Consider the following 27,846-nt stretch of genomic DNA (forward strand, 5'->3'; position numbering starts at 1 on the left):
CCTTTCTATAATATTCACCTCAAGACTGAAATTTTTAATCGCCTTATATTTTTTTGAGGCTGAGAACTGAAAAGAGTAAAAGAGGCCCCATTTCCCACGTGGATGGGTGATTTAAAGCTGTTTTTCTTGCTGCTTGGGGAAATGATTGAGCATTAGGTTTCCATGTTTATTTTCTTACAGAAGTTTTTCTCATTTAAAAGCCTTTAAGCACAGTTTACGCTCCACGCTGGTTTTCTCTGTTTAATTCCAGTTTTGATGTTGACTTAAAATGCAGAACTAAACTCCATGCAGAGCGTTTGCAGATTTATGTGCTGGAAATTGTAGGTCAGATCAATGAAAAAAATACTTTTTTCCCCTTTAAACGGAGGGATCACTAATAAAAACAATAACAAAAAAAAAAAGCAACAAAAAAAAGGATCATAAGCTATGGTGGGAAGGGTACAAATCACCCACCTGAAGCTAAACTCAGACGAAATTTCCAGAGGACAAACGTGATTTCTAGGGAGTTATTTTTCAATTCTGGGGAAATCTTGGCAGCTTCCATCTTTTGCAGACACAAATGTGGATACAGAACTCAAGCTCACGGATAATAACCGCATTTTTCTATCTGTCGGCGCAGGTATTTCTCAAGGGAACTTTAGACCCACCTAAAACGTTAGGATTTTAGCTGTGCGCCCGCCCACGGTCAGTCTCTGATCTCGGAATTCAAATTTTTGTGGAGTAGGGGGAGGAGAAGCTTTAATTATTTAACGATGGGGGCTGTTAATCAGAAAGTACTGAAACCGTGTTTGAGAACTGCGAGCAAACCCTCTTCGCAGGTAACCAGCCCCATTGGGCAGGCAGCTCCTGCGCGAAGTCGTTCCATCCCGGTGGCTCTGACCTGACTAGGGACAGCAACGTTGTGGAAGCCTCAAGGGCGCCACGGGCACTGGCCGAAGCACGGCGAGGGGAGAAGCACGATGTCGAGGCCGACCCGCCGGGTCCGCGCGGTGTGGCCCATCCTCTCCCGGCGGCCGCAGCAGCAGACCCTGCCCACCGTCGCCGTGGTGGCCGCAGCGGAGGGTGCGCTGGCTCGCGGCCTCCGCACAGCGTCTCCTCACTCTCCGCACAGGTCTCTGCTCGCCCAGGGCTGGAGGACGTCTCCCCGCGCCTACCCGGTGCGCCCGCCGTCCCTCATGCTGCCCGGGCCACTGTCCCAAGGACCGGCCGTCGTCTAACCCTTCAGACGAGATCCCGCCCAAGCGGGCCGTTTTGCAGCCGTGGGAGTGCAGATGGCCCAAACCGCCGTGGGGTACGCATGAGACTCGTGGCAGCCCCGCGGGTCTCGCCTGCGCCTGCTCTCGGGACCGTGGCAACGCCCCGCCCGGCCTCACTCGAAGACCCAGGGTCCTGCCGACACCGCCTGACCCTTTTCAGCCGCCACGCAGGGCACTCTTGTCAACTCCGCGTGCATTTTTGTCCCACGGTTTTGTTGGAACCTGGCTGACCCCCACCTGTCCCTGGTTCCTGCAGTTTCGCGTTCTCTCGCGGTGGGTTCGGGCACCGAAAGCCAGCTCGGTGGGCAGGCTCTGTCCCAACCCGACAGCCCAGGCTAAGGGGCCAGAGCAAGACGAGGGCGCAGAGAGAGTCTCCACCTCAGATGTACACTAACTTTAGTGGATTCCCCAGGCGCCCGCGGGGGTGCCCGAGGCAGACAGGAAAGGGCAGACACACCATGTGAGGTCCAGGCTGCTGAGCAGGACACAGCCTGGCCGCGCGCGCGGCCACCGACGCCCTTGAGAGGTCGGCCACACCCGCCAGGTGGCCGAACGGGGCCCGGAGTGAGGCGGGCCCCAGCGCCAGACGTGGGGGTCGGTGCGTCTACTAAGCAGCCTCCTATTCAGTCACCGCTCCAGGAGCTCGAGCTCGGCTAAGGGCGCCCAATCTTGGTCGGTCTCTGCCCTGGACAGCGCAGCCGCAGAGGCTCCCGGAGCCCTAAGGCCACTTGGTTGCTGGGCCGAGGAAAAGGCTTGGACAGTGCGCACTCAGCGAGGAAACCAGGCCCTGCGGAAAACCCAGGTGACTGAGACAAGTCCCTCCGGGACTCGAAGTTAGGAGCGCGGTCTTGGATGGCATTTCCCTCCTCAGTCACCAAGTAGTGGTCAGGGCACAGGACAGCTCCTCCGGCCCCCACGACGTTGCCTAAAAGGCATGTAACGATCCATCCGGGAGATGAAGGCTCCCGGGAAGGGCTACAAGAAGGACACATTTCTATTGAGATACAGTGTTTGTTTATTTAAAAGAAACCGCACACACACACAAAATAAAAAACCGGTAGGAGGTTTTCTCTTCCTCCTCTTCCTGTCTTGAGTGAAGGAGGCGATGATGCTGGGTCTGTAATCTATATTTTGTCAAGAGTATGAAATTCATTCCGAAGGAAAAGCTCGATCAATTTATTTTTGCTGCTTGCAATAACACAGCTGGATGATGCTTTGAGCTCACGCTAGACTGGGGCTCATCATTCATTCGCCAAGAACGGGACTAAATTGTGCCTGTGGGATTAGGTCAATTTTAGTGGATCTACTTCGCCTCATTTGGTTACTAATTGGTTTCTTGTTTTATAAATCGAAATCTCATTTTCAGGAAATTACAAAACCCGTGCAGTCAGTCCATTGAGGTAATCCTTGGGTCAGGGGGTATTTAAATGGAAATGGCTCCACTGCTCACCGAGGGTAAAGCAACAGTGAAACTTCGCCCGGCTTTTCACATGAAATGTGAGCTAGCCCTTTAGATCCATAATAGATACATCCCTTGTAATACTACTTATGTAAATATGATAAACCAGACTTTAAGGGAAGGGGGGCGGGGAAAAGCAAAATTTATCTGCTAAGGTTAATGTAGCATATCTTGGAAATCTTCCAAAATAGATTATGTTTTCCTTTGTCTTCGGCCACTTTAGCTGGGGAAAATCCTTTTGTCTAAAACCCGATTTAGTTATCGCCTCCCTCACAGAGCTCCTTTTCTCCTTTGCAAAACCCTGTTCCCTCGGCCTCACCGAATTACAAGAGAATCTTTAGATCTTGTTCCCACTGTAATCCTGCCGCAAAGGGAGCTGGTTTCCTCCTCATTTTAAACAGACAATCAAAGGATTTGCGAATTTTCTGCGGTAGGTCAAGTGCAGAAACGAAATCTCAGCTTACCCCGCTTGCCAACTGAAACTGGGTGCGGGAGCGCGTCACCGCAGGCAGGAGGTGAGGAGGTGCGGGGAGAGGGGTCTCGGACCCACTCCCGGATTTTCGGAGGCGGAACTCATGACCCGGTTTCAGGAGGTGTCCTGAGCAGGCTAAAAGGCAAGCTCAGCCCTACCGGTAGTATTAGGTCACGAAAGCCCCGCAGGTAGACGAGGGCAGCCAGTCCCTTATAAAACATTAACCCAGACAAAAATCGTGTGACAGAGATTTCGACCTGGAACAAAAAGAGAAGGCAATGCTCGGTGAAAGTAAAAGGTTCCTTAAAAGGTCGGGGGAGGGGGTGGTGCAGGGGAGAGCGAGGGAGGCCCTGTTAACCTGTGCGGGCCGGCTGTTCATTAACCTGCAGGAAAGCCTTCTTTTCCCGGGGTAGGCGCATACTAATGAGGCCGCAACCTGAGACAAACAGTCTAAGCGGGCGCCGGGAGCTCGGAACCAGTACTTAACCCCAGCCCAGCTTGGGGGATTTTCAGACGATTCGGGTCGGGAGGCCGGTCCCGAGAGTCTTCCAGACGCTTTGGGGGACCTTCATAATTTTAGAATAAAGATGTTTGTTGGCCCCAAGTGTAGGCTTTGCACCCTGAGAAAGACCTGATTCCAGGCGCAACGCGGCCTCGGGCAGCCCGGCTCGCCGGGGAGCGCTCCGGCCCCTGGATCCCGCCACGCTTTGGGCTTTCAAGCTTCGCCTGGGCCCAGACATCCAAGGGCCAGCGCCATCCGTGTCCCCGGCTCTCCCAGCAGGATCCTTTTCCCTTTTCTCTTTTCCCCAGTGCGGCCTCCATAGCCAACCCCGCCCGCCACTTCTTCATGGTGGGTGTGTGTGAGCGGGGATGAAAAAATGAGCACATTGTGTCAGAAACCGAGGAGGGTAGCTTGGCTGAGACGCGAGCGCGAAGGGAAGGTGACTAGGCAAAGGGGTGTGTACAGACAGCTGTGGTGGAGGCCCTCCCGAACGGTCCAGGAGGACCACAGGGCTCGGGGCAGTGGAGCACCCCGGGGAGGGAGCCTGGGGCGGGCTCGCGAGGCGGAGGGGTTGACCAGACGCGAGGGAGGGAGAGACGTCCCGGCGCGGGCGGGGAGCATCAGTGTTTGCAGAGCGGTGGGGAAATCGTTAGATTTATTTAGATGTGCAAACACCCAGAAAGACCCGATTTGAGCTTAAGGGGCGCTCACGGTTACTCGTTACCAGGGTTTTGATCGTTTGCTTAGGAAGCAGCTCCTGGCCAACACGGTTTAAGAGTCCCACTCCATGTTGTATTCTGAAAGACCCGCCCCCAACCCCACACTACAATGAAGTGTGTTTGTCATTGAGTGCTTCCTAGTGGTTTGCCCCATACCCAGTAAATCAGTAAATCACCCCCCCCCCATTCTGGTCATGTTAAATTTTGTTTAATGATGTAAGCATTAGTTTGCCTAGTTAAATTAATTACAGTAGCCACCATAAGTAGTTTAATAAAGGGTAGGGCAAATTTCCTCTCCTTTATCTTTCATTTTATTTCTGTAAACAGGTACTATAACGGGCTCCATATTAATTTTTAAAAAAACAGCCATGGGCATCCTGAGAATTTTATTTTTCAGGCATCACGGGAAAAATAATTTGTGGTAAAGCCTGGAAAGATCTTAACGTGGTAGCATCAAAGAGAAGAAAGGGCTATCTTTGTTAACAGATGATACCTGGAAAGTAGAGAAATAGAATAATTCTCTACATCCAGAAGATCATGAAAATATTACTAGAACGGTGTTAGCACCTGAAAGTAGCTGACTTCAAAGAAGCCTGTGAGGGTTTTCTTTGGGGGGGGAGATTGGGGGTGGAGAGTTGCGGTTAAGATGGGTACGCGGAGCCTAGGAGGGAACAGGCAGAAGGAAGAAGGATTGGGCGGGGATGTTGTTGCTGGAAGCCATGGCAAGCAAACGGATTTTTCCGAAGGGGATTAAAGTCAGAGGCCCAGGGGAGGAAAATGGCTGGAGAGCCCCGCAGCCAATCAGAAAACCCACCAGGAACCAGCTGGACCTGGCCCGCCGCCACAGGTCACTCTCGGCGGGCAGCGACATTCACTGGATGTGTGGACATCCTCGACCTCGTGATAAGGATGATGATGAAACTTTGGGTGAGAAATAGTGTCCCTCACCCCTCTAAGCACACTAATGAATCTGCACAATAATTATCTCTGGGGTGCAGTGTCGAGGGTCCCTTCAGGCCAGGCTGTCCCCAAACTCGGCCACTTGGGGTCCTGCTACAAGAACAGTTAGCCAGGTCCTGCCCTCCCTGAGAAGCTGGGGCCCTTCTGGGAGAGGGAGTCTGACCTCTGTTCAACCCTTTAGAGGCTGAGAGGTCAGGGCCAAAATTTACTCGCTCCCATCCTTCGCTGTCCAGGGGTGAGAAGGGGGTGGGGAGCCCCGATCGTATCCGGCCGTGTGTGCCAGCTTCAGCGTACAACACAAGCGCGAGACTACTCTCACTGCTAGCCGGGTCGAAGTCCCATTAGTAAAGGATGTCTCTGTGTGTCCACAGGGCTCGGCGAGGCGTGGGGCCATTCGAGTCGGACCAGCCCCTTGGACAACGTTGGCCGTGAATTGGGCTCTCACCTGCTCCAGGTACTGGCGCGGGTCTCCCGGCGGCTCAGATCCTGGGAGAGTCCCGGTGCCTGACCCCTCGCCTGGCTTCTTGTTTCCCAGAAAAATGGGATCCGGCCCGGACGTGGCCCTCCCGCAGACATCTACAGTTTCTCCAAAGTTAAAAGGTTTCGCTCAACCTCGCTGGGTACAGAGGGCGCTCGGAGAGAGAGGCAGGGAAGGTGATAATCGGCACTCTGGGTTTGGAAGGACGCCCCTCAAGGCCCCAATCAGAACGTCTGAACCCAGGGTGGGGGCGCCATTTGACACCATTCGGAGAGCCCCCCCACGCTAAGCTGCCGAGGCCGGGCTGCAAAACCGTCCGAAATGAAGGATTTACACAGGAAATAAGGGGAATCTGGTAGAAATGCCCGTCAATGCTTTAAGCCCACACATTCCGGATCCAGCTGCGTCTGCAACTCGTTTCATCTCCTCTCTGTAGTTCCCGGGCTCTCTCCTCTCTCTCCACACGCCCTCACCCCAGGCCAGCCCAGGCTGTGTACAGACTCTCATGCACACATACACCGCCCCAGGTAATGAGTTTATCCAGTGTGCAGGCACCCATTACCGCATTGTTTGCAGTGTACACCGTTTTAAATTGCCCGTTGCCCGCTTAAGTCGCCTAGCAAATATTTAAAATAGTGAAACTCCCGGTGGCATTTTTAGGCTTGACACTTGTCTCCCATCCTGCATCCCTTTATTATTCAAGCCCACCGTGAGTTCCTTACGTAGGCGCCTCAAACCTAAGCAGGCAGCATGGGGGAACCTGAGCAGGTTGTCCCTGGTGGGCCATGCCTAAGCAGCATCCCAAGGCAGGAGTGCAGCGGCATTTCCTGTTCCGCCGCTACCCAGTCCCTCCCTCAATCCCAGGGGCCAGAGACTTTCGTTTCATAGATTAGAGAAAGGCCTTGTTCGAGTATTCCCTCACAGACCTGGCCTCCATACCTCTGAATTTAACTGGAAAGGTACTGCCCCTTCTTCTCAGGGACAACTTCATCAGTTGTCTCTCAACAACTGACCCCTACCCCCACCCCCAGTCTTTCCATATTACCAGTTAATTTCCCTCAATACAAACAAGAGAACAAAACCCAAACAATCCCTTTCCGTTTCTGGCTCTTGCCCAGTCTTTTCCTCTTCTTTATCCCAACTTCTCACAGGAGTTAATTACACTCGTAATTTCCCTCGCTCACCACGGGGCGTGCATTCCCACACCTCTGCAGTCTGGCATCTCTCCCAGCCCATGTGCTCTGCGAGGCTCCACCACATTTTGATATGCAGCGTAAAATGTTCATGTCTTATTCTACCGTACTCATTCCACAAATGTAGCTGGGCCAACTGTGTGCCTCACCGAAAACCCTGCCTTTGTGGAGTCTACATTCTAAGGAGAGTAGCCTTGCAAACTCACACAGGTGCACTGCGTAGTGTAGGTGGTGTAGGTGCTGTGGAGAAAAATAAGGGAATGAGAAGGGCTGTGTTTGAGAGGTGCCATTTGAAATGGGAATGATGGCAGAGGACCTCACTGAGAAGATGACATTTGGGCCCGATGGAGGTGACATTTCTTACTTGACATTCTCCCTCTCCCTTGGTTTCTAAAGTAGCACACTTTCCTGGATTCTTCTCCCTCTCTGCCTGTTCGTCTGGTTTCCCCACCACTGTCTGGCTATAAATGCTGGTGTTTTCCCAAGGTTCCAGCTCTATTTCTCCTCTCACAGCTTCAAGGCCTCCTGGGTGATCTCAGCCAGTATCACCGCCTCAACTCCTTTCCCCACATTTGCATGACTCCAGCTGGTTTCTCCAGATACCCCTTCTGAGCTCCAGACCTGTATTTCCTAGTGCCAGCTGGACACATCCAAATGGAAATCTGCATACACCTGAAGTTTAGCATCTCCAAGACAAGAACTCATTATCATTTTCCTCCAGACTTCCAGTCATACATAAAAACTCACCACGCTTCCCTCAGTTTTCAGCCTTGGTTAATGACATTACCCACTACTCGATTACATTGCAGTGAGTCTCAGCTTCTCTTTCTGCCACCATAAATTCCTCAGCCAGAACCATCTTTGACTTGGATTCTTCTTCCCCTCTATCCCCCTGGGGACCACTCAAGTTCAGTCTTGACCATCTTTGATCTCCTTATCTCCATTCTTTCCTTCTGTAGATGACTGTCCACACTCTGCCAGGAAAAAACAAAAACAATGCACATCTAAGCATGCCATTCCCCTGCTTAGAAACCTGCTGGAACCCTGAGGCCTACAGGTACATCTCTGAATTCCTCATATTGACATCTCAAACTCTCCCCAAGCCAGCACTGGTGCACTCCCTCAGTTCTACTCTGGTCCATCCAAATCATCACACCTGAATATACTAGATCTGTCCTCCCCCAGTTCCCACATTTGCCACACCAACCCTTCCATCTAGGATGCCCTCCCTTCTTTCTCCAGTTCAAGCTTCCTCTTCAAGGCTCTGCTCAAACAGCTCCTCTAAGGCCACTCTGTTTCTTCCCCATGCCTTAGGCCACTCAGCCTCTGGGTCCCCACAACACTATATTCAGCTATGTGGTCTTTACATCTGTCTTTAGGCCACTGCTGGACTTCCAGCTCCTCGAAAGCAGGATCCAACTCATTTTTATGTCTCTATTGCCTTGACTGAAGCCTCATTCACAGAGATAAAGGGACAGTGAAAGTCTAAGACTTTTCTTCATGGAGAGCCTGTCAGTTTGATACATCAGTGTAAATATACACACACCACACTATAGCACTACTCTATGGACTTGCTGCTCAGAAAGCCTCTCATCTTGTAAATCCCCCTCTCCCAGACTCAGAGCACGGGCCAGCTGCCTTCTTTTTATAACTTTCAGACTGCAGCCCTGTCACATCACCCAGTACCTGTTATTTCCCAAACCCTGCTAGTACTTTTTCCATTATAGGATGCTACCACTATGGAGTCCTCCAAGACTGCCACAGGAAACCTCTGATTCTTTCAGTGATTGTTACCCCAAGAACCTAACCCACCTCTTTTAGCAGGTTGTGATCCCCCTCCCCAGAATGTTTGCATCTGTATGTTACAAATATGTCTGCTTTGTCCATTTCAGTGGATCCTGAATCTTGGAGGGCAAGTAGCCTTGTCCATCAGTTCTTCTGGATCTATTCCAGTGTGCTGCGTTTCCCAGATGCTTGCAAATGTGGAATGAACGAAAGAGGCACTCTTGTGGCTGGTTTTCTATGCCCTATTTCCTGCCAGCCCCTCTTTACTCCATCTCTCTGTACTTCTGGCTTAGCATTTCTAACTTCTGCCCCCACTCCTAACCCAATTTGTCTCCATGGCTCAGAGAGTCCACCATTCAACTCTGTTTCTATCTCCCCAGACTCTGGATGGTTTCATCTTTGTGGTGGCCCCAGATGGGAAGATCATGTACATTTCGGAGACAGCCTCAGTCCACCTGGGACTTTCTCAGGTAGGTGAGTGGTCCACACCTCCAGCCTTCAGTGTTTACAGCCATCGTTGGAGGCAGGAGGTGAGGGATATGAGGGCTTTCTCAAAGGTTTTATATGTGCATTTCTGGGACTGGAAACATTCCAGCTGGCAGGAGGTCTGGATCTCTCCCTTTCTTCTACCTTTAGCTTCCAACACAAGCCCAAATCTTGGAGACCTTTTTCAGTCCCTACCATAAACTGACCAGCATGGGAAGTGGGTTTCATACTTAGGTCTTCACCAGAACATTACCAGAGAGCTACTACTATTACTATTAAGTTGATGCAAAAGTAATTGTGGTTTAAAAGGTAAAAATAATTGCAAAAACCGCAATTACTTTTGCACCAGCCCTAATATAATTACTATTAGTTCCTTTCATATGTAAAGAAACGGAGGCTTAAAGAGGCTGCAATAGGTAACCTGCGTAGCAGACCTGGAATTAGAATTCAGGGCCAAACTCTAGAGTTTTGGCTCCTGTCCTCACAGTCCTGTGGAGCCCCCTGGCTCAATCTTCCCCCTCGCCTCGGAGCCGGTAATACCTTCCTCTTTATAGGTAGAACTGACCGGGAACAGCATTTACGAATACATCCACCCCGCGGACCACGACGAGATGACAGCGGTGCTCACGGCCCATCAGCCCTACCACTCTCACTTTGTCCAGGGTAAGGCAGACGCGTGCCTGTGACACTTGGGCCGATTGCAGTCCGTTTGTGGCTTTCCCCCAATTAGCCCTTAGAGACCGTGGCGCGACGGCTCGCTCTCACGTGCTGCCCTCCGCTCCTCTCTCCTAGAGTACGAGATCGAGCGATCCTTCTTTCTGAGGATGAAGTGCGTCTTGGCCAAGAGGAACGCCGGCCTCACCTGCGGCGGCTACAAGGTGCCTGACGGAGAGGGAGGATCCACGCCTCGTGGCGGCCGTGGCCACCGAACCCGGTGTAGGCGAAGGGGGCAGGACAAGAGGCGAGGGCGGCGCGCGGGGACGTTCCTGCAGCCTGGGCGGCCTAAGGGCGTCCCCGCACAGGTCAACGCGCCGCGGGGCAGGGCGCAGCAACACCTGGGGACTACGTTTTAAGACTAAGTTTTACTGGGTCTGGCCTTTGGAGCTGTTAATCTGGGGCTTACAGTGGGCCTTAGGGACGTGTCAGCGTCTGCAATGGTCAGTCGCTTCGGTGAATTCGTGGGGTTTACTCATGGCTCCAGATTCTAAACCTCAGAGAGGTTCAGAACCGGAGAGGTTCGTTGCTTTAGGTCAAATCCGTGGTTCTCCTGTTTAGTGAGATTAAACAAGTGGGCTCCAGGGCCCCGCTTCGCGATTCGGAGGCGTTAGGGTTGGCAGGGCCCAGGGCCCCGTATTGTTTACAAGCCTGCAGGTGACTTCAGTGAGGCAGTGCGGTCATTTCCTTGAGACACCTTAGAGCACCAATAACTGTGGGCACCTGAGAGCGGGGGCGTGGCCCACAGGCGTTTGCGGTGGAGTTGAGACTCAAGATTTCGATTCCTTCCCCACTCCTTGGGGAGGCTTCCTGACTGAGTGGCTTAGTCTCAACCCCTCACCCTCCGCCGCAGGTCATTCATTGCAGCGGCTACCTGAAGATCCGCCAGTACAGCCTGGACATGTCCCCCTTCGATGGTTGCTACCAGAACGTGGGCCTGGTGGCCGTGGGCCACTCGCTGCCACCCAGCGCGGTCACGGAGATCAAGCTGCATAGCAACATGTTTATGTTCCGCGCCAGCCTGGACATGAAGCTCATCTTCCTGGACTCCAGGTGGGCGGCCAGGGCGAGAAAAGGCCCATCCCTAGCAGGAGGGCAGCCCTGTTTAGGGACTGGGACCTTCTCGTGCACCTTAGGCGCCCATTTTGCAGATGAGGCGACTAATCGGACCCTATGAATTGAGGGTGGGCGCCCAGGTCTGAGATGGCTGTGTGGGGTGGGGGGAACCCCTACACCCCGCTCTCATTCCGCGGGGATTGCTCTCGGCAGAGTGGCGGAGCTGACGGGGTACGAACCTCAGGACCTGATTGAGAAGACTCTGTACCACCACGTGCACGGCTGCGACACCTTCCACCTGCGCTGCGCCCACCACCTGTGTAAGGAGCCACCCTGCTCGGCAGCCGCACAACCCAGGCGCGTCCCCGGAGTACGGGGTGGGGGTCGGGGGAGACGAGAGGGCGCGATTTAAGTCCCCAGCCAGCAAACAGGTTGGAGCCCTTGTAGTCGGGTAGTGGTAATAGGTGAGATCCTGTGAGCTGCTGCTGCAGCACTGGGTCCCACCTTGGTTTTCTAACATCAACGGGCCCACACAGGCGGAGGGAGCGTTTCGTTGTTTCGGCTCGAAATGCCCCGGGGAGGAGTTTTATTCGCCTATGGATATGTTGTCCCCTCCGCCCCACATTCCCCACACACCTTAGTAAAAGGTGGGAAGAAAAACCGGGGCTAACCCACTTGGCTCACGCGCATTGATCCACATCGCTCGCTTAGCTTTTCCTAATGCTTTGCTTTGAACTTAATCTCCCGGGACCCCAAACGTTAGCGTGGGAGTGGGTTGCCCAAACCCTACCCTGTGCAGTTAGAAAATCGAATGGGCGGGGTCCTCCAACTTAAAGAGTCCCTCCTTTTGCTAACCGTGAGGGACCGAGGACTCGATGCAAATGAGCAAGAAAAGCAATTCGTTTGTAAAGATGCCTGTTGTCTCTCCCTCCAACCTGGGCGCGATTTAATTAGGGCCCACAGGGGATCTGCACTCGCACGGCCGGGGGTTACATCTGGTGCGGATCAGGAGAGGGCTCGTTCACCACCAGCTGCCTTCTGTCTCTCCATTAGTGCTGGTGAAGGGGCAGGTGACCACCAAGTACTACAGGTTCCTGGCCAAGCACGGCGGCTGGGTGTGGGTGCAGAGCTATGCGACCATCGTGCACAACAGCCGCTCGTCCAGGCCGCACTGTATCGTCAGTGTCAACTATGTTCTCACGTGAGTGCAAGTCTGGGACCCCTTCGCTTACACCAGGCGACACTGGTGTCCACGAGGGTGCAGGTGGTGGGCACCGGCGGCTTAGGCGGGGCTGGGGTCCAACGGGGACGCTGGTTGTGACTCCGAGCGCTGCCTGCGTTGGGAAGCGGCAGCTTGAGCACTTTCATCTTTATGAAGAGGTCTCCTTCCTTATATTCTAGAGAAAGACTTAGGAGTTTTCCCATCCACAGTCCGTATTTACTTTTTACTCTCTCTCTCTCTCTCTCTCTCTCTCTTTTAACCTTTTAAGCGAACTCTGCATTAAATAAAACTTAATGCGGCATAAAGGAAAAAAACGAGAGAGAAAGGAAAGGGTCCAACGTACGGAGCCATTTATGGATAACAAACAGGACATCTGTTTCACTTTTTCAAATCTGGGTTTGAAGTTCTTAATTTTAAACAGAGTCTCCAATCAAAGTTAAGAGTTCTGAGAGAGTGTTTTTACCCCTGAACCACAAAGGGGGTTTAAGTGACCAAGAGGGTCTGACTTTTACCTCCAGAAAGCAAACGGACCCAAGGTAGTGCTGGAAGTTTGGGCCTGCGCCCAGGCCCGGTGCGGGTCCTTTGACTGCCTCATTGGGTGGGGAGCCGGCCTCGCTGTGCGACCTGCAGACGCAGCTGGCTAGGCGGCCGAGGCAGCCGCATTTGAGCCATATTCTTTCTAGAAACAATAATCGTGTGGTCCTGCAGGCTGATCACGTGGCCTAGTGTGCAGCTTGTGAAGAAAGCACGTTCTGTACAATGTTTGTGAAAGTCAGAATGTTGAAGCTTTTATGAAGAGCCCTTTTGTGTGCACAGTTGCCTTTTTTTCCTCTTTTTTTTTTTTGGTTTTCTTTTTTTTTTTTTTAGGTTGAAATTCTTGTGATTTTAGGGCACCTCAGGCGTTATTTACTTTGGAAGAGTTGACACACCAGGTACTTAGTAGAAATGCTATTTTGACATTAGGAAGTTGGCTAAGGGGTGCTTTTTGTAATCAGACTATATATAAGTGATGAAGACTGGATTCATTCCATGTTCTTTTAAATTGCCAAATTAAAAATGTAGTAGTTGGAAATATTATGCTTGGCAATAAGATTATTTACATTGTGACCTGTTTAATAGGAAATTTAATTCAATAGACTTGGAGAATGAATTTAGATAAGAATTCAGCACTCAAGAATAATAGCTGGTTATTAAGAAGAATCATTTTTTTTCGTTGTAGTAAACAGCGTTAAATAAATATTAGGATTCTGTAATAGCATAAAGACTGTGGATTTTAATGCAAAGCAGAAAACAGCAATATTTTGAGTATCATGAAACAAAACCATTTATTTTATGAATGCAGTTTTTCATATTATGAAAATCAACATAAGCGAAAATGACAAATCATAATTCATAAATAAGCCACTTTGTGAAGCATAAGTATTAAAGAGTGAAAAATTATGTCTGCTTACCATGGAAAGGAAATGGACATTCTTTAAGAAGGTGCTTTGTATGTCTGAGACATCACCAGCATTATACATACACTCTGTTCTCTGGTGGGTGCCTGTGGTTAGTAATCATTTTTTATCAAACATCAGGGTATATAGTCACACAGACCCATATAAATGATCAGAATGCAAGTTAGACCTCCCAATGGGTAAACTTAATTTATGTTTGGAATCATTTTGAAATATTCTGTTTTGTTTTCCAGTGGATAAGTGTATTTTCTTTCTTATGTTGACTCTGTCATTCTTCACTTTACACACTTCTTCAGGGCTGCAGGATTAGGCTACCAAGTTTACATCAGATTAAAAAGATGTAATGAGGATAAATGATTTACAGAAGGAAAAATAGCATGGCACACATTTTCCTGAATGTTTTATACCTCTAAATGAAAATAGAAATAAACACAGACGCACACAAGATGAAAAGCTGAAATTGATTACCCTTTGATGAGGCTCAGCTCCAATTCTTTGTATAAAACTTCTGGACATTTTTTATAGCTGCAAATGTGGAAACTGCCGTAGATAAAATGTCATCAAGTGGCTCTGTGTGTGTTGACAGGATTTTCATAATGAACAGGTTGCAGTTTGTTTGATGTGTATATCACACATCTGGCTGGAAGTTACTAATTTACATTGTCTTAGCAAATTAAATAGATGGCTATTGATTCTCTATGGTAGCAGTGAACTACCACATACATTTGTTTTCAGGGTTAGTTCTCTATGAAGCCTGAGAATAAGTGAATTCTTTCCAAATACACCACCTCAAACAACGTACTTAAAAACCACAAGTCACCCCCCACCCCCGCCCTGGCAAATAATTTGACAGGCCAGATGTTTTCCAAATTTAGACATTTTAATAGCATACATTTTGAAGGGATTTTCATGTCATGAAAGTAGAGAGAATTTTAAATAAGCATTCATCAAATAAAGGTGTGACATTTTGGTGGAAGTCACATAAGCTTATTTTTCTACTTTCTTGATGGTAAATTTATTGTTGAAGTTAAAATATGCCTAGAAAAATTACTCAATATAATGTAACAAAAGCAATGATGAATAGAAATTTTCAGTAATCTTGTTTTAATCAGCAGCTGCAATAGCAAATAGGAATTTTAGAGGTAGGTGGTGTATGCCCTGATGCTTTACTGGCTTTTGTATGACCACCATTCAAAATATTGGTGTTCTGAAATTCTGGAGAGGAGAGTAGGAAGACACTATGATTAAATTTGAAAACTTCTCTTAGTTTCTCTGGGCCCTTGAGTTTCCCTAAAGCTTCCATAGCTCTTCATTAAAACTAAAAAAACTCCCCCAAACAAACAAACAAACACCCAAAACCAAAACCTCAAATCAGTAACCAACTACCTCCCAAAACCCATTAGAAACCCCAAACAGAAAATCTGACAGTTGATGATTTTTTATAAGACACACATGCCCTGTGAGCTTTATGTGCCACATTAAAAAAAAAAAAATCTCTCTTACAAATTACAAAATCTTTCTTACAGGCTTTGAAATAAATGTTAAATAAGGCAGGCCCTGCTACCTGACTATTTTCAAGAGGATATGAGAATGGAGCTAGTGTCTAGTAAAAGTGAATGTTGGGGAAAGTCCAGAAAAGTATGGAGAGGAAAAGGAAAGCCTACTTTGTAAAACCTAAGTAATTTTCGAGAATTCATATTTCCTTGAGTTTGTTTAATTAGTGGTATTTATTACTACCGTGTTTCCCCAAAAATAAGACCTAGCTGGACCATCAGCTCTAATGCATGTTTTGGAGCAAAAATTAATATAAGACCCAGTTTTATTTTAATATAAGACCCAGTCTTATTTTAATATAATATAAGACCAGGTAAAATATAATGTAATGTAATATAATATAATAATATAATATAATATAATATAATATAATATAATATCAGGTCTTATATTAATTTTTGCTTCCAAAGATGCATTAGAGCTGATGGCCTGGCTAGGTCTTATTTTTGGGGAAACATGGTAATAACCAGTTCAGAGAGAAAACATTATTTAAGTGAAGAAAATTGACAATGTGGAACATCCAATAAACAACAAAAAAGTAATTTCTAGAAAAACGAAGAGTTTTGATCCTCTTTGTGTTTCTAAACTTCATATGTTTTAAAAATAAAACTTTCTAAAATCTACTTTTAAGGATAAACCAATGAGGTGCAAAAATCCAATCTTAAAATATTTTAAAACATGAATTTTTCAAACATATAAAAAGTTGAAACAATAGTATAATGAATATCCATACATATATCTCCTGTAATATAAACCATATTTGCTTTTATGTAAAAACATTTCTCTACCTATGTGTCTATATGAATATGCATTTTTCTCCACTGAATCATTTAAAAGTAAGCTACACATGTTATGATACATCATCCTTAAATAATATTTTCCTACACAGTCGCTGTACCATTTATGATGGCACATTTAAAATGTTCAAAATTACTGTATGTAGAAGGTTGAAAAAATATACATGAGAGCTAGTTTATTGACTCCATTAAAAACAATCTGTTACTCATCAAGTATTCACTGATGTGTGACCTCAGTAAGGCTGCTTGATAGACAATATTTTGTGAGGGGACTTCTATAGGATATAGTTGTAAATGTTAGCGTATTTTAAACTTGAATTCTCTAATGAGACTTTCAAGCTAATACAATTCTGATATTTTGCCTGGAAAGTAAAAGAAAGAGAGAGAAGATTTCAAGAGTGATTTTGTTAGTTTGGAGTCAGACAGATTTAATATCTTCAACATTTTTTGTTGGTAAAGAAGACGTCTCTGCTTGTTTATATCCTGACTTTAGGATGGTCCACCTTTTAGTGGAAAATCTCACACACTGTTTTAGAGAGATTCACTGAACACATAGAAAGAATTTTCTGTGTGAAAATTTCTATGTCAGTATTGTAAAAAGCCGACTAGACACAATTTACATTAGTGGTCCACATAACACTTGCTATCTACTAAATAACCCTTTTGGATTTGTAGAAAATCCAAATGCCAAAGGAGACATCCTTCCTTCATGTAAAAGAAAAAAAACAGGTTCTCTACATTTTAATTATTTCAGGTCCCATAATTTTTGTTCTTCTTTGCACAAAATCACTGTAGTTTTCACAATTAAAAGGGTTTTTAAGTATTAACATATTCTATGAATATAGAACTTTACATATCCTTACTATAAAGCAGCAAACATTAAAATATGCTCATATTAGTTTGCTCTTGCAAGTATAATGATGCTGAATTAATTTTGGCATTTAAAATTTTTTAAATTAAAGATCCAGTGATGTTATTGTTACTGCTAATAGGACATTTTAGAAAATCCTTTTAATAACTTGACCAATAGTATATATAATTATGGAAATAGATTTTATTTTCCTGATTGGCAAAACCACTCTTTTATATTATAAATAAAGTCAAATGAAACGCCTTTTGACTTAAGCTACAGCACATATAAAATAATTTACTCTTATGCCTTAGATCTATCTTAGATCTTTCTCTGAGCCAAGTGCCTTAGATCTATGGAGCGCTTGTTGCATACATTTTTTAATTATGAAAAATAATAATGTTTCATTCACCTAAGTCCACATATACTTCTGTAAGAGCGTGACTTGTGATAAAGGGTTAATGAAAAAAAATCATGCACTAATGTATACCCATAAATTAGATTTGATCCTTAATTGTGTTTTATCTTTATTATGATAATATTGAACAGCAAAGCCCCAGTTGTCCTTTTCAAATGATCTCTTATGTGACTGAATCATTATAGAAACAAATTGAAGACACATTTGTATTAATAGTAATTTATAACAACCAAAACTATTAATAGTAATTAATAGTAATTTTGTAACTACCAAACACTTTATTAAAAAAAGAACTGAGAGATTTAGTCTGTTTTATAAGACATGACACAAGTAGTTGTTTAAATAATCTTATCTTTCATACACGTTTCACTTAATGTAATTTTTTATCAAAATGATCTGTATTTAGCTTTGCATTCATTATTTATGCTCAAATTTTGTGTGCTTTTTCTCTTTTACAAATGCCAAGTGCCTTTTCTTTCAAAGTGCTGTCATATCTGTTATCAAATTAGCTCTGGTGACACCTCTGTGAGGTGTTTGGGGCAGGGATCACACTCCCCATTTTCAAGGTTAGGAAACTGAGGTCAGATACGCTGAATAAGTGATGAAGTCAGGATTAAAGCCTGGGGAACCAACTCTGTATGGGGAGAGTCTCTGTACAGGGTGGGAGTCAGGGGTGGTGGTAGGGGAAAAAATGTCTGAGAGAGAGAGATGGACTTAAATGACTAAAGTCTGTAATATTCAGCTCACCCCACTCCTGGGTCGGCTTTCATCTGATCTCATAATGGAAGATTAAAAAGCTGCCTTGTTTCTCCTTCACAGGTATGTACAGATATTGACAATTTAGAGGTTTAAGTTTAGCAATGCTATCTTCTCAGTGATATTCAATTAAGAATAGATCTATTTTTCCCCTTATGTTTCACCAAGGACATTTTCTTTTTGTAAGAAAAAAATGAGGCCTACAAACATTTTAGTTTTGTACTGAATTGCTTGCCTTTAGATTACATAGATACATTATTGCTGTTACTAATTTTTTTTCATTTCTGCAACTAGAGTTAATATTTTATGTTCTTGTTAAACAAAAGTGTTAAAACAAATGTCAGCTGGCAAGCCATGCTATTCTTTTTATTAGATGAGGCACGAATTATCTCCTGTGGCAGTGGGATTATTTCCTACATAGTGTGTGTGTCCGTGTTATTGGGTGGGGGTACAGAATTAGCCCTTTTTTGTTTTCGATGGAGAATGGCACGAAAGGTTGTCCTCTGGGATTCTGGGGATAGAGAGCTTCCCCGCATACTCTGGGCAGGTATGTCATCCTCTGGCCCCTTGGCAGTGCTGCTGCCCAGCTGCTTTCCCTTCCACAGGCCTCTCTGGCCGCCACCCCTCCCTTGTTGTTGTCCCGACCTGGAGGGCACTGACTCACAGGACCTCCTCTTTAGTTCCCGGGTGGAGGCCAGTTGGTGTGTGCTAAATGACCAGGCTGACCGCTACTCTCTGGCTTTCTCTGAGCCCAGCTGTGGAGAGGGAAAAGGTTCTGCTCTTTGAGTAACATGGATCATTACTTTATTTGAAGGCAGAGATCCATACATTATTGTGATTGGATGGACAAATTCAAGTGAGGCTTTCCTTAGACTTCTGAAAAGCATGTTTTTGTCTTCTGACTTAGTCTGTTCATGTGGTGAACACTTATGTTTGGTACAAGGCATGTGTGTATGTGTGTGTGTGTATGTATGGTGGATTATGTATATTGATAATTTAGTAAAAGGCTGCTATTACCGTGTTTCCCTGAAAATAAGACCTAACTGAAAAATAAGCCCTAGCATGGTTTCTCAGAATGACATCCCCTGAACATAAGCCCTAATGCATCTTTTGGAGCAAACCTCAATATAAGACCCTGTCTTATTTTCGGGGAAACACGGATAGTACTTTCCCCTTATTCAGTGCTTCCTCTCTGTTCTCTGTTCTCATTGGCTTGTGACGTCATTCCAGATGAGCAGGTGGTGAAAGAAAAGTCATCTGGATTGAAGTGCTGGTGTCTGTGTTTAAGCTGTCATGCAGAAAGGATTGGTTGGAGTTTAGAGGCAACCTGGAAATACCCGAGTGCTTATCCATAGAGGAATTTAACATTCTGCCTTGTCTGAAGGAGTAACTTCTCACTACTTCCTTTCCCCTACCTCAGGCATTCCAGGGTCCAAGGGAGGTGGCAGGGGAGAGTGCTGGTCCAGGGTGACTGCAGGGCTTGAGGAGGATGAGAAGGAAACTTTTGTGGGACATTGACAATGTTTGGGGTCTGGCTGAGTTTAAGCCATCTGTTTACCATCTGTGACTTTTACTCTGGGAAGTTATATTGCAGTAGGATCATGATTTTGTCTTTATAAAAACCAACAGCATCATTCGAAGAAACCTGCAAGGGAAAGGCGTGGGCTTTGGTGTGTCAGACTGAGCTGGGTTTGAATATTCTTTGCTGTATAATAACTGTGAGACTTTGAGCACGGTTCTACTCCCTTGATCCTTTGTTTCCCCATCTGTGACCTAGGGATATTTGTGTCCAACTTTTAAGGATTGATGGGGATTAAATGAGATAATGTATGTATAGCACAGTGCCTGGCAGAAAGAAAATGCTCAAAATTTGTAACTATTGTTCTTAGTACTTGACAGTTATGTGGTATCAACTGAAATACTTTGGAAGGGGATGAATATTTCCCTCTTTAACTTGAATTTCTAAATCCTCAAATCCACAAATTTAAGTGTTTATTTTCTCTCTGTTCCCCTCTCCCTCAACACACATACCTCCAAGTAGTGTGCTCTTTGGGTGTGGTGGTTTCTACAGTTGCTTTAAGCTCACCATGATTTTCACTGCTATTATTGTGTACTTCAAAACGAGCTGAGATTTCTGCTTACACAAGTAAGCCAGCATTTAACACGTGCCTTATTTTTGTCACGTAAGAGGGAAGTCTTTTACCTGGTGGAATGGTACTTTATAGGGAAAAAGAATGTTCTAAGAACCTAAGCTTTTATCGGATTTCCAAGGTTAATTTAGATGGAATCAGTGTTCTGTCAACTTTACCAATGTCAGTAATTACAATTTAAAGTGACTGAAACATGCAACACTGGCATTTTTGGTGGTGTTCAATGAAGCCTGTGTATATTCCCCATTATTCTATGTGAACTGGGAATGGTTATATCACCAGTGTCTCACAGAGTATAGCAATATTGCAATGATTTAATGAATATAGCAAATTGCAATGATTTATTACATGAGTACATGAAACAGAAGCCTTCAGGTATAAGAATACCTATGTTTACTTGGCATCTCTCAAGTAGTTTACAATTTTGTTGGCAAGATAGAAGCGTTCATTTAAATATTTAAGAACGCAGATTAGCATAGTTTAAAATGATATGGTCCACTGGCACTGTTTGCTGAGGGTACAGAATTCAAAGGAGCTTGACATGAGGGTGAAGCTATCAGGGAAGTAGAATTTTATGGGTTGGGAGCAGAGGTAGAGTCTCTTGAGATAGAATAGGGACTTATACATATTTGTCCCATTGTCCTTTTTCCATAAGTATTTCTTGAAACACAATTAGATTCATCAGTGCTTGTCTCACTGCTCTCGTCTATGCGTAAGCTGGATTTTCCTTCCTTCCTTACCCTCATTTTTTTTGTTGGAACTGAGGATGTTCCATCAGGATTGGAAAGCCCTACTTTCCCTAGGGCTGTTAACTTTCCTAAATTAATACCGGTATGTCTTCAACATGTTCACCTGACTTTAAGAACACCTATGTTTGTTAGTATTTAGGCATAGAACAGTTTTTAAAGTTTGAAGGGATGTCAGTATTCTGAACTTCATGTAAAGCTCTTATTGAAATGAATACATAGTGACACCATATGGATAATGGTTGTATTTTAAAAACTATTTGTAGAAAGCAAATGCGAGGTATACAGAAAGACAATGAACACTGGCAGATGGAAGAGAGGGAGGTGCAGATACCTAAACAGCTGGTTTCAGATTTGCAGGACCAGAGGTGTCCCCAGTGCTGTGCTTCACATCATAATCCTACTGTTATTAGCATATGATGCCGCCGAGGCTTCTTAGTGACATGTTTCAAACGCTGACAAACATAGGGATGTAGTACAAGGTATTTGAAAAATATGTTATGAAATGAGGTCTCACTATCTTTTATTATGCAACATAACATATTAGTTAAGAGCTTGAACTCTGGGTCTATTGTCTATTCAAATCCTATTGCTGTCACTCATGGGCTCTGTGATTGTGGGCAAATTGCTTAATTTCATTGTGTCTCAATTTTTTTTTTTAATCCGTGAAATGTAGGTGATAATATCCACCTAATAGAGTCACTATAAACATTAAATGAGATAATGTGGGCGGTTCTCGGCACTATGCTGCACACAAAGGAACACTGAGGAAATGTGAATTATTAGGATGGTTGTTTCAGTGAAATGCAATAAAATAATTTTTGTCCTGCCCATACACACAAAATCAATATCTTTGAGTCTCTGGGCCGAATGAGGGAATGTATGAGTATTAGGAAGGCAGAGGGTTTCCCAGAAATGAGAAATCAGCAATGATTCTGCTATATCAAGAAAGAATTATTAGATCCTTCTTTAGTTGGTTAGGACTAGTAGATCTTTAAGCATTCATGAATGATTTATTGAGTACCTGTCATGTGTTAGGCACTGTGCCGAGTCATGGGGACATCAAAACGAATAAGGCAGTATCTTCAAGAAGAAGAAATAAGCACAAGTCTCAGCTGCATCTTAGCCTGACTTCCCTGTAGGCCTGCTCATGACTGAGATTCCTTCCTGGAGGGAAGTACCGCCACTCACAATCAGAAAGAAGAGAGCCCAATGGGGCTTGGTACTGCTTGTTGACCCCTTGGGGAATAAGCCTGCAGGTGTGTTCAGACTCCCCTCTTATTAAATGGTGGGGTGGGGGTGGAGTCAGTGGGAGAAGCTGGGCCCCTGGGGAGTGTGTGTGTGTGTGTGTGTGTGTGTGTGTGTGTGTGTGTGTGTTGAGGGAGATTATGACTGGCAGCAAAGTGACTGCCTGCAGGCTAAGGAGTCCAACTTGAACTCACAAGGACGACAGTGTCCAGGACACGTCCTGTGTATCTCATTACCTCAGCCAGAGAGAGCAGTTGTGTTTGAGGGATGCTGAGGTGATTTTTTTTTTTTTTGTGAATGGGATTTTTTAATATTTTGGAGGCTGACTTCTAATAGGATTATGAATCTCAGCAAATTTTTAAATTGAAGAATCACTCTAGATTCAGAATAGTTTTGCAGACTTATTACATTTTTTAGAATGTTTCTTGTTATATCAGGTTGTTTTTTTTTGGTTTTTTTTTAACGTTTCTTTTGTAAGGGGTAATTCCCAGGCATTGCTGCTCTGCCTTAGAGAGACTGGAAGATGACTGTCAGCTCCAAGCTGAAGGAGGGATGGGAAGATGCTCTGTTTGTTGCTATACTTAAAAAGGATGGGGAGTAAGAAGGACTCACATTTGAGGACCTCTTACTTTGTACCAGTGGCTTAGAGAGGCCAAGAGACTTAGCCAATACAACACAGCTAAAGACTAGGCATACCAACCAGAGCCAGGACTCCAGTGCCCATCCAATTTTCTCTTTGGCACGCTGTCTTTAAGCTGGCAACATTGAATTAGGGTGAACCATATGAAATTGCCATTTCTATGTATTAAAATAGTCCAATATTGGCAAGATCATATGAGTGCACTGAATATTTAGCAAGTAATGTGACATTTCACAGAGATTTTGCAAAGGTCTATAGATAGTTTACTCTCTTGTTCAATATGGGGTCTCCACAAAGTGATTTAGTTGCTTCACAATTTGGGTGTACTTGGAACCTAGTCAGCTGCCATGTAATATGCTCACCCCCAAGGCCTGACCCTATCTCCCTTTCACCAATTTGGTCATCAACGGTTATGACAGTTTCACAAAACAGTGATTGGTAAGCAGCATGCATAGAACATTATTTTATTTAGGAAATCTAATATTTTACTAGGATTCAAATGGGAGCTTCTGTCTTTACCAGAAGGATATTTTTTCCCTTTGATTGATTGCTAAATGGATAGAGCCTGTAAAAGGATCTTTTTTTTCTCTCCAGGGATTTCTTGTTCAAACAGAATTTGTTGTATCCACATCAGTAAAGCCGTGCTAATATGGGCTGTTGGCCAGATTGCGAAAATAGCCTCATTATATTGAACTGGATGTCATAATGGTACCCATTAAGGTGGGATTCTCCCTGTATTTGTACTTTTTAAACCCAAGTCCCTTGCCACTTTTTACATCTCTCAGAGAATAGCAACATTCTTCGGTAATGCAATCTGAGAATGTGTTGTTGCTTGCCTCTTCCTACTATCCAAAACCATTACAAAAATAGGATCCTTGGTTCTGAGCATTTTCAGCGGTTTGTGGCTTGTTGCTGCTCTTCAGTCATTCATTTTACACTTTGTGCTCATAATGACTGTAATGTGTTCTGGTGGCTGAAGGTAAGAACCCGTGAGATTTACTTCTTTTAACAATCCCATTAATTGATATTGGTGTCCAAATACATGACAGGAAAAGAGCAGCTTTTTTTCCGGTTTTTAGAATGAAGTATGAACCAAATGCAGCACAAGGCTTTTCATTTTAATTTTTGTAGGTTGTTAAGAGACTAATAGTGTTGGAGGTCACAGCATTCCTATTAGCTGTTTAAATCTTACTGTAGTCCTGGTGAAGTGAAATATTTGTTGTACTGGATTTGGGTAATGGACCCCTGCAGGGTTACAGCTCAGGAATGCTGGAAGGCTGAAGCTGTAAGGAGGGCAGAGTGGGTGTCAATTTTATTTCTCCAATTAGAGCAGTTAAAGAAATAGCAAAGTGCAGAGTAGCATTTTATTGTGAGTGCTAATTGAAAACCAGGGGAAAATATTTAGAGACGCTACATGGCATTTTACATTATAAGATCTTTTCTATTTGTGTCTCTTCTCGGTCAGCTCAATAGGACCTTCATTATAAACAAATCTCTGTCATTAGAATTAGCTTAATTTCTGTTGCTGTAATTAAGAATATGGTAAAAAATATTGCAGAGGGTAGTCCTTTCTAGGGTCAACTGGGGATGCTTCTTGCATTCGTTCAGCAAGTATTTCCCCAGTGCCTACTCTATGCCACGCTTTGTGGTAGGGCTATGGTGTGACCAAAACAGACAAGGTCCCTACCCTCATGGAGCATAAATTTTAGAGGGAAGAAACAGATAGTACTTACAAACAAATAAATATGTTGTATAATGTTAGGAAATTAAAGGGGGGGAAGCAGCACCATGAGATGGGAATGGTCAAGGAAGGCCTCTGTGAAGATGCCTGGATAAAGGGAGGGAGGCAGCCATGTTGAGACCCAGCAGTGGGGAGGAAGTGCAAAAGTCCTGAGGTGGAAACCACCTTGGCAAGTTGATGAACAAAGCCTGTCACTGTGGCTGGAATAGAGAATGTCAGGGGAAGAATGGAAGGTGATAATGCCAGGATAGGAGACTCAGATCATGTGGGGTCTTGAAGGCTTTGGGAAGCCATTGGAGAGTTGTGAGCAAAGGCATGGCATCAGCTAATTTAAGCTATGAAAAGATCATTCTGGCTGGTGTGGAGAATAGGCTTTGGAGAGAGTGGAGGATAGAGGCAGAGAGATAAGTTGGGAAATGAATATAATTGCCTAGGTGAAGGAAGATAATGGCTTGAAAGAGGGAGAGAGTGAAAAGTCAGATTCAGGATATATTTTGAAGATATACCATTGGGGTTTGCAGATGGATTGGATATGAGTAGGGGGAGAAAATGAGGAGCCAAGAACGGCATCTAGGTTTTTAGCCTGAGCAATGTAGGTGAACGATGGGAAGGAATTGATTTGTATAGGGGTAACAATTAGGGGTATGTGTGGGCGTGTTTAGCTTGAGATGCCTGTCATTCATTAGAATGGAAGTGTCAGGTCCATGGTCGGATCTAGGTGTCTATGGAGTGAGGAGTCTGTGCTGGAGACTTATGGAATTTAAAGCCAGCCAAGTGGATGAGATCTCTAGAGAGTGGGTTTTAGGAGAGAAGCAGCCTGAAGACCAAGCCTTGTGGCTCTCCAGTGTTAGGAAGTCTGCAGAACAGGAGGTGTCCAAAAGGAGGCTGAGAGGCAGTAAGCAGTAGGGAATAAGAATGGGAGTAGTTTGGTGAAAGATAAGCAGTGAGGCCAGGTAGTGGTGGTGTGGGGGGCGGTAGGGGAGTGTGAATTTTGTCTTTGGAATGTTCCTTCCCATTAGTGGTTTTCCATCTTCTCTATAGTATCCTTTCACCTAATTCCTTTAGTTTCTCTCATCCTGGATAACAACTACTCTGGTTCTCAAAGTATGGTCTTCTGATTGACAACATCAGCAGCGCAAGATGATGAGGGATTGTTGCAAATGCAAACTGTGGGTTCCACCCTAGACCTACAAATGAGAAACTCTAAGGGGTGGAGCCCAGCGAGCTGTGTTTTAATAAACTGTTCAAGTGCTTCTGAGGCAAGCTGAAATTTGAGAACCACTACTCTAAGGAAAAGAGCTTATAAGATGAATCAACGAAAGATAATAGTTGAGGCTTACTCTGTTATCCCTTTCTGAGCCATCTGTTCAGAGCCAAAGAAATAAATGTCTAATAGTAAATTTTAAGCATCAGTCAGTAGACCATTAGTGAGATACCTTCATGGGGGCCAGGAAAGCAATTCCTGTACATCATAAAAACAGGCAGCTGCCTATTCTATCTTTGGTAATGGGTTTCTATTGGTAACTATGTTTTGTATAGGATTATATAAGTTCTCTGACTTCAAATATAGAGACAACAAAAATGTAGGCATTTTAGTGGGCAATCCAAAATCTCTAGCAACAATTCAGAACTTATTTTAGTTAAACACAGCATATCTACCAGGCAATTTTAAATAGTGTCTGAATACTGAGGCACATAGTAATAATGGCAGAACATTTGTTGAATTGTGAATTTTTGCTCATAAAATACACCTCAAATTTATTTTAGCCATTTAAATAATAGAGTTTAATGTATACTTAGTCAAGCATTACAGTAGTAAAGGCTTAAGGAGATTAGAAATAAATGAATCCAATTAAAGAAAATGTCTGTGAGATTTGATATGTCAGAGGTATGAACTGTTTGCACAGCAATTGTAAAGAAATGATTAATGACTATCTAAAAGAGGTTTAATTAAGAATAAATGTTATAGGACATTTAAAAATATTTAAGTTAAACAAATGAGGATTTGTATATTTGAAAACATCACATCATGCTGCCATTTTTGCTGCATCTTTTCTTGGGGAGATCAAAGTCTGAGGTTCTATTTTTCTATGATATGCAGAAATGCCAGTGCGTTTGTGTTGTGCAGAAAAGTACGAGCTTCCAACAGTACCTAGCAGTTTCGCCTTGTGACCCCCATCCCCACGAGGTCCTGTGGGGAATTTGGGGACCCGTGGCCTTGAGTATCCTGATTTCCCAGTGTTGTAGGAAGGTTATTTCTTTATGATTACAGGTATCTTTTCTGTTCCTAGAATTTGTGTGGATTTGAAAATAGGAGCTGTGATTCTTTCACCCTCTCTGCCAGAGGATATTTTTAGGGTTTAGGAATCAGTTTTGTAAGGGTCAGAAGAACGAGGTAAGAAAGCTGTTTCACTGAGAATACAACTTCAACCTCATATAAGGTTGTAGGTGGTGGGTTCTCCAATAAGTTATTAATCTTAGGTATTGGAAGAGTTCTTAAGGGAACATACACTTGAAAAACATCAACTGAACCAATGACAACAAAGGCAAGGGGGATGGACTGCGAGGGTGGGAAGTGGGAAAGAATAACGGAAGGAGCTGGAAAACAGAGGGCCAGAATAGCATGTGCCTTTTATTTTTTATTTGTTGAACAAATTTAAAAGTAAGAAAAACTTGGTTGATATTAACATCACTTTTTCTTTCTTTACATTTGGCTTCCCCCCAAAAAAAGAAGTGAGCTAAAATTATGGGTTCTGATTGTGGGAAAAGAGACTGACAGTTTTTAATTTATGTCTTTGATGAAAGAGGCAGCACATTTTGTGTTTAATTTTTTCAGTTGTAACCTTTAAACACAAGCATCCACCTTCCCACCCTCTCCTCAAGAACATAAGAAACAGAAAAGCCATAAGAGAAATAGAATTTGGAACTTAAATCTGGCGGATTCACAAGTATGCCTAAAACTTTAGTAGCTAAATATAGAATGAATTTCCGAGTATAAAAAAATGAAGTTCCTCAGAACAACAAATGTGGCCCCAAAATAGGGTTTATTCCATTTAAACAATGACAAATATGCCATACATCACTCACATGAAACTAAATTGTTTTAAGAAACTGCATGGCAAATGTTTCTTTCTTTCAATTATAAGCAATAATTTAAGTTATATTCTCCAAAGAAGGAAACATAAAG

At 44.5% G+C, this 27,846-nt stretch overlaps 1 protein-coding gene across 3 annotated transcripts in view; it reads left to right on the forward strand.

Moving 5' to 3' along the window:
- Positions 1 to 27,846, forward strand: part of SIM1 (SIM bHLH transcription factor 1) — a 68,649-nt gene that overhangs the window by 5,223 nt on the left and 35,580 nt on the right. For 2 of the 3 annotated variants that reach the window (XM_081041040.1, XM_081041041.1), the window contains exons 3-9: positions 5,740 to 5,822; positions 9,205 to 9,294; positions 9,865 to 9,973; positions 10,103 to 10,188; positions 10,878 to 11,077; positions 11,294 to 11,400; positions 12,134 to 12,281. In XM_081041040.1, the coding sequence (XP_080897166.1) occupies positions 5,740 to 5,822; positions 9,205 to 9,294; positions 9,865 to 9,973; positions 10,103 to 10,188; positions 10,878 to 11,077; positions 11,294 to 11,400; positions 12,134 to 12,281 (823 nt within the window). Of the gene's footprint in view, positions 1 to 1,834; positions 2,059 to 5,739; positions 5,823 to 9,204; positions 9,295 to 9,864; positions 9,974 to 10,102; positions 10,189 to 10,877; positions 11,078 to 11,293; positions 11,401 to 12,133; positions 12,282 to 27,846 lie in introns of those variants that run through there. The other variant, XM_081041042.1, reaches the window with a different exon arrangement.

The sequence above is a fragment of the Rhinolophus hipposideros genome (genome assembly GCF_964194185.1).
Source record: "Rhinolophus hipposideros genome assembly, chromosome: 3".
NCBI lineage: Eukaryota > Metazoa > Chordata > Mammalia > Chiroptera > Rhinolophidae > Rhinolophus > Rhinolophus hipposideros.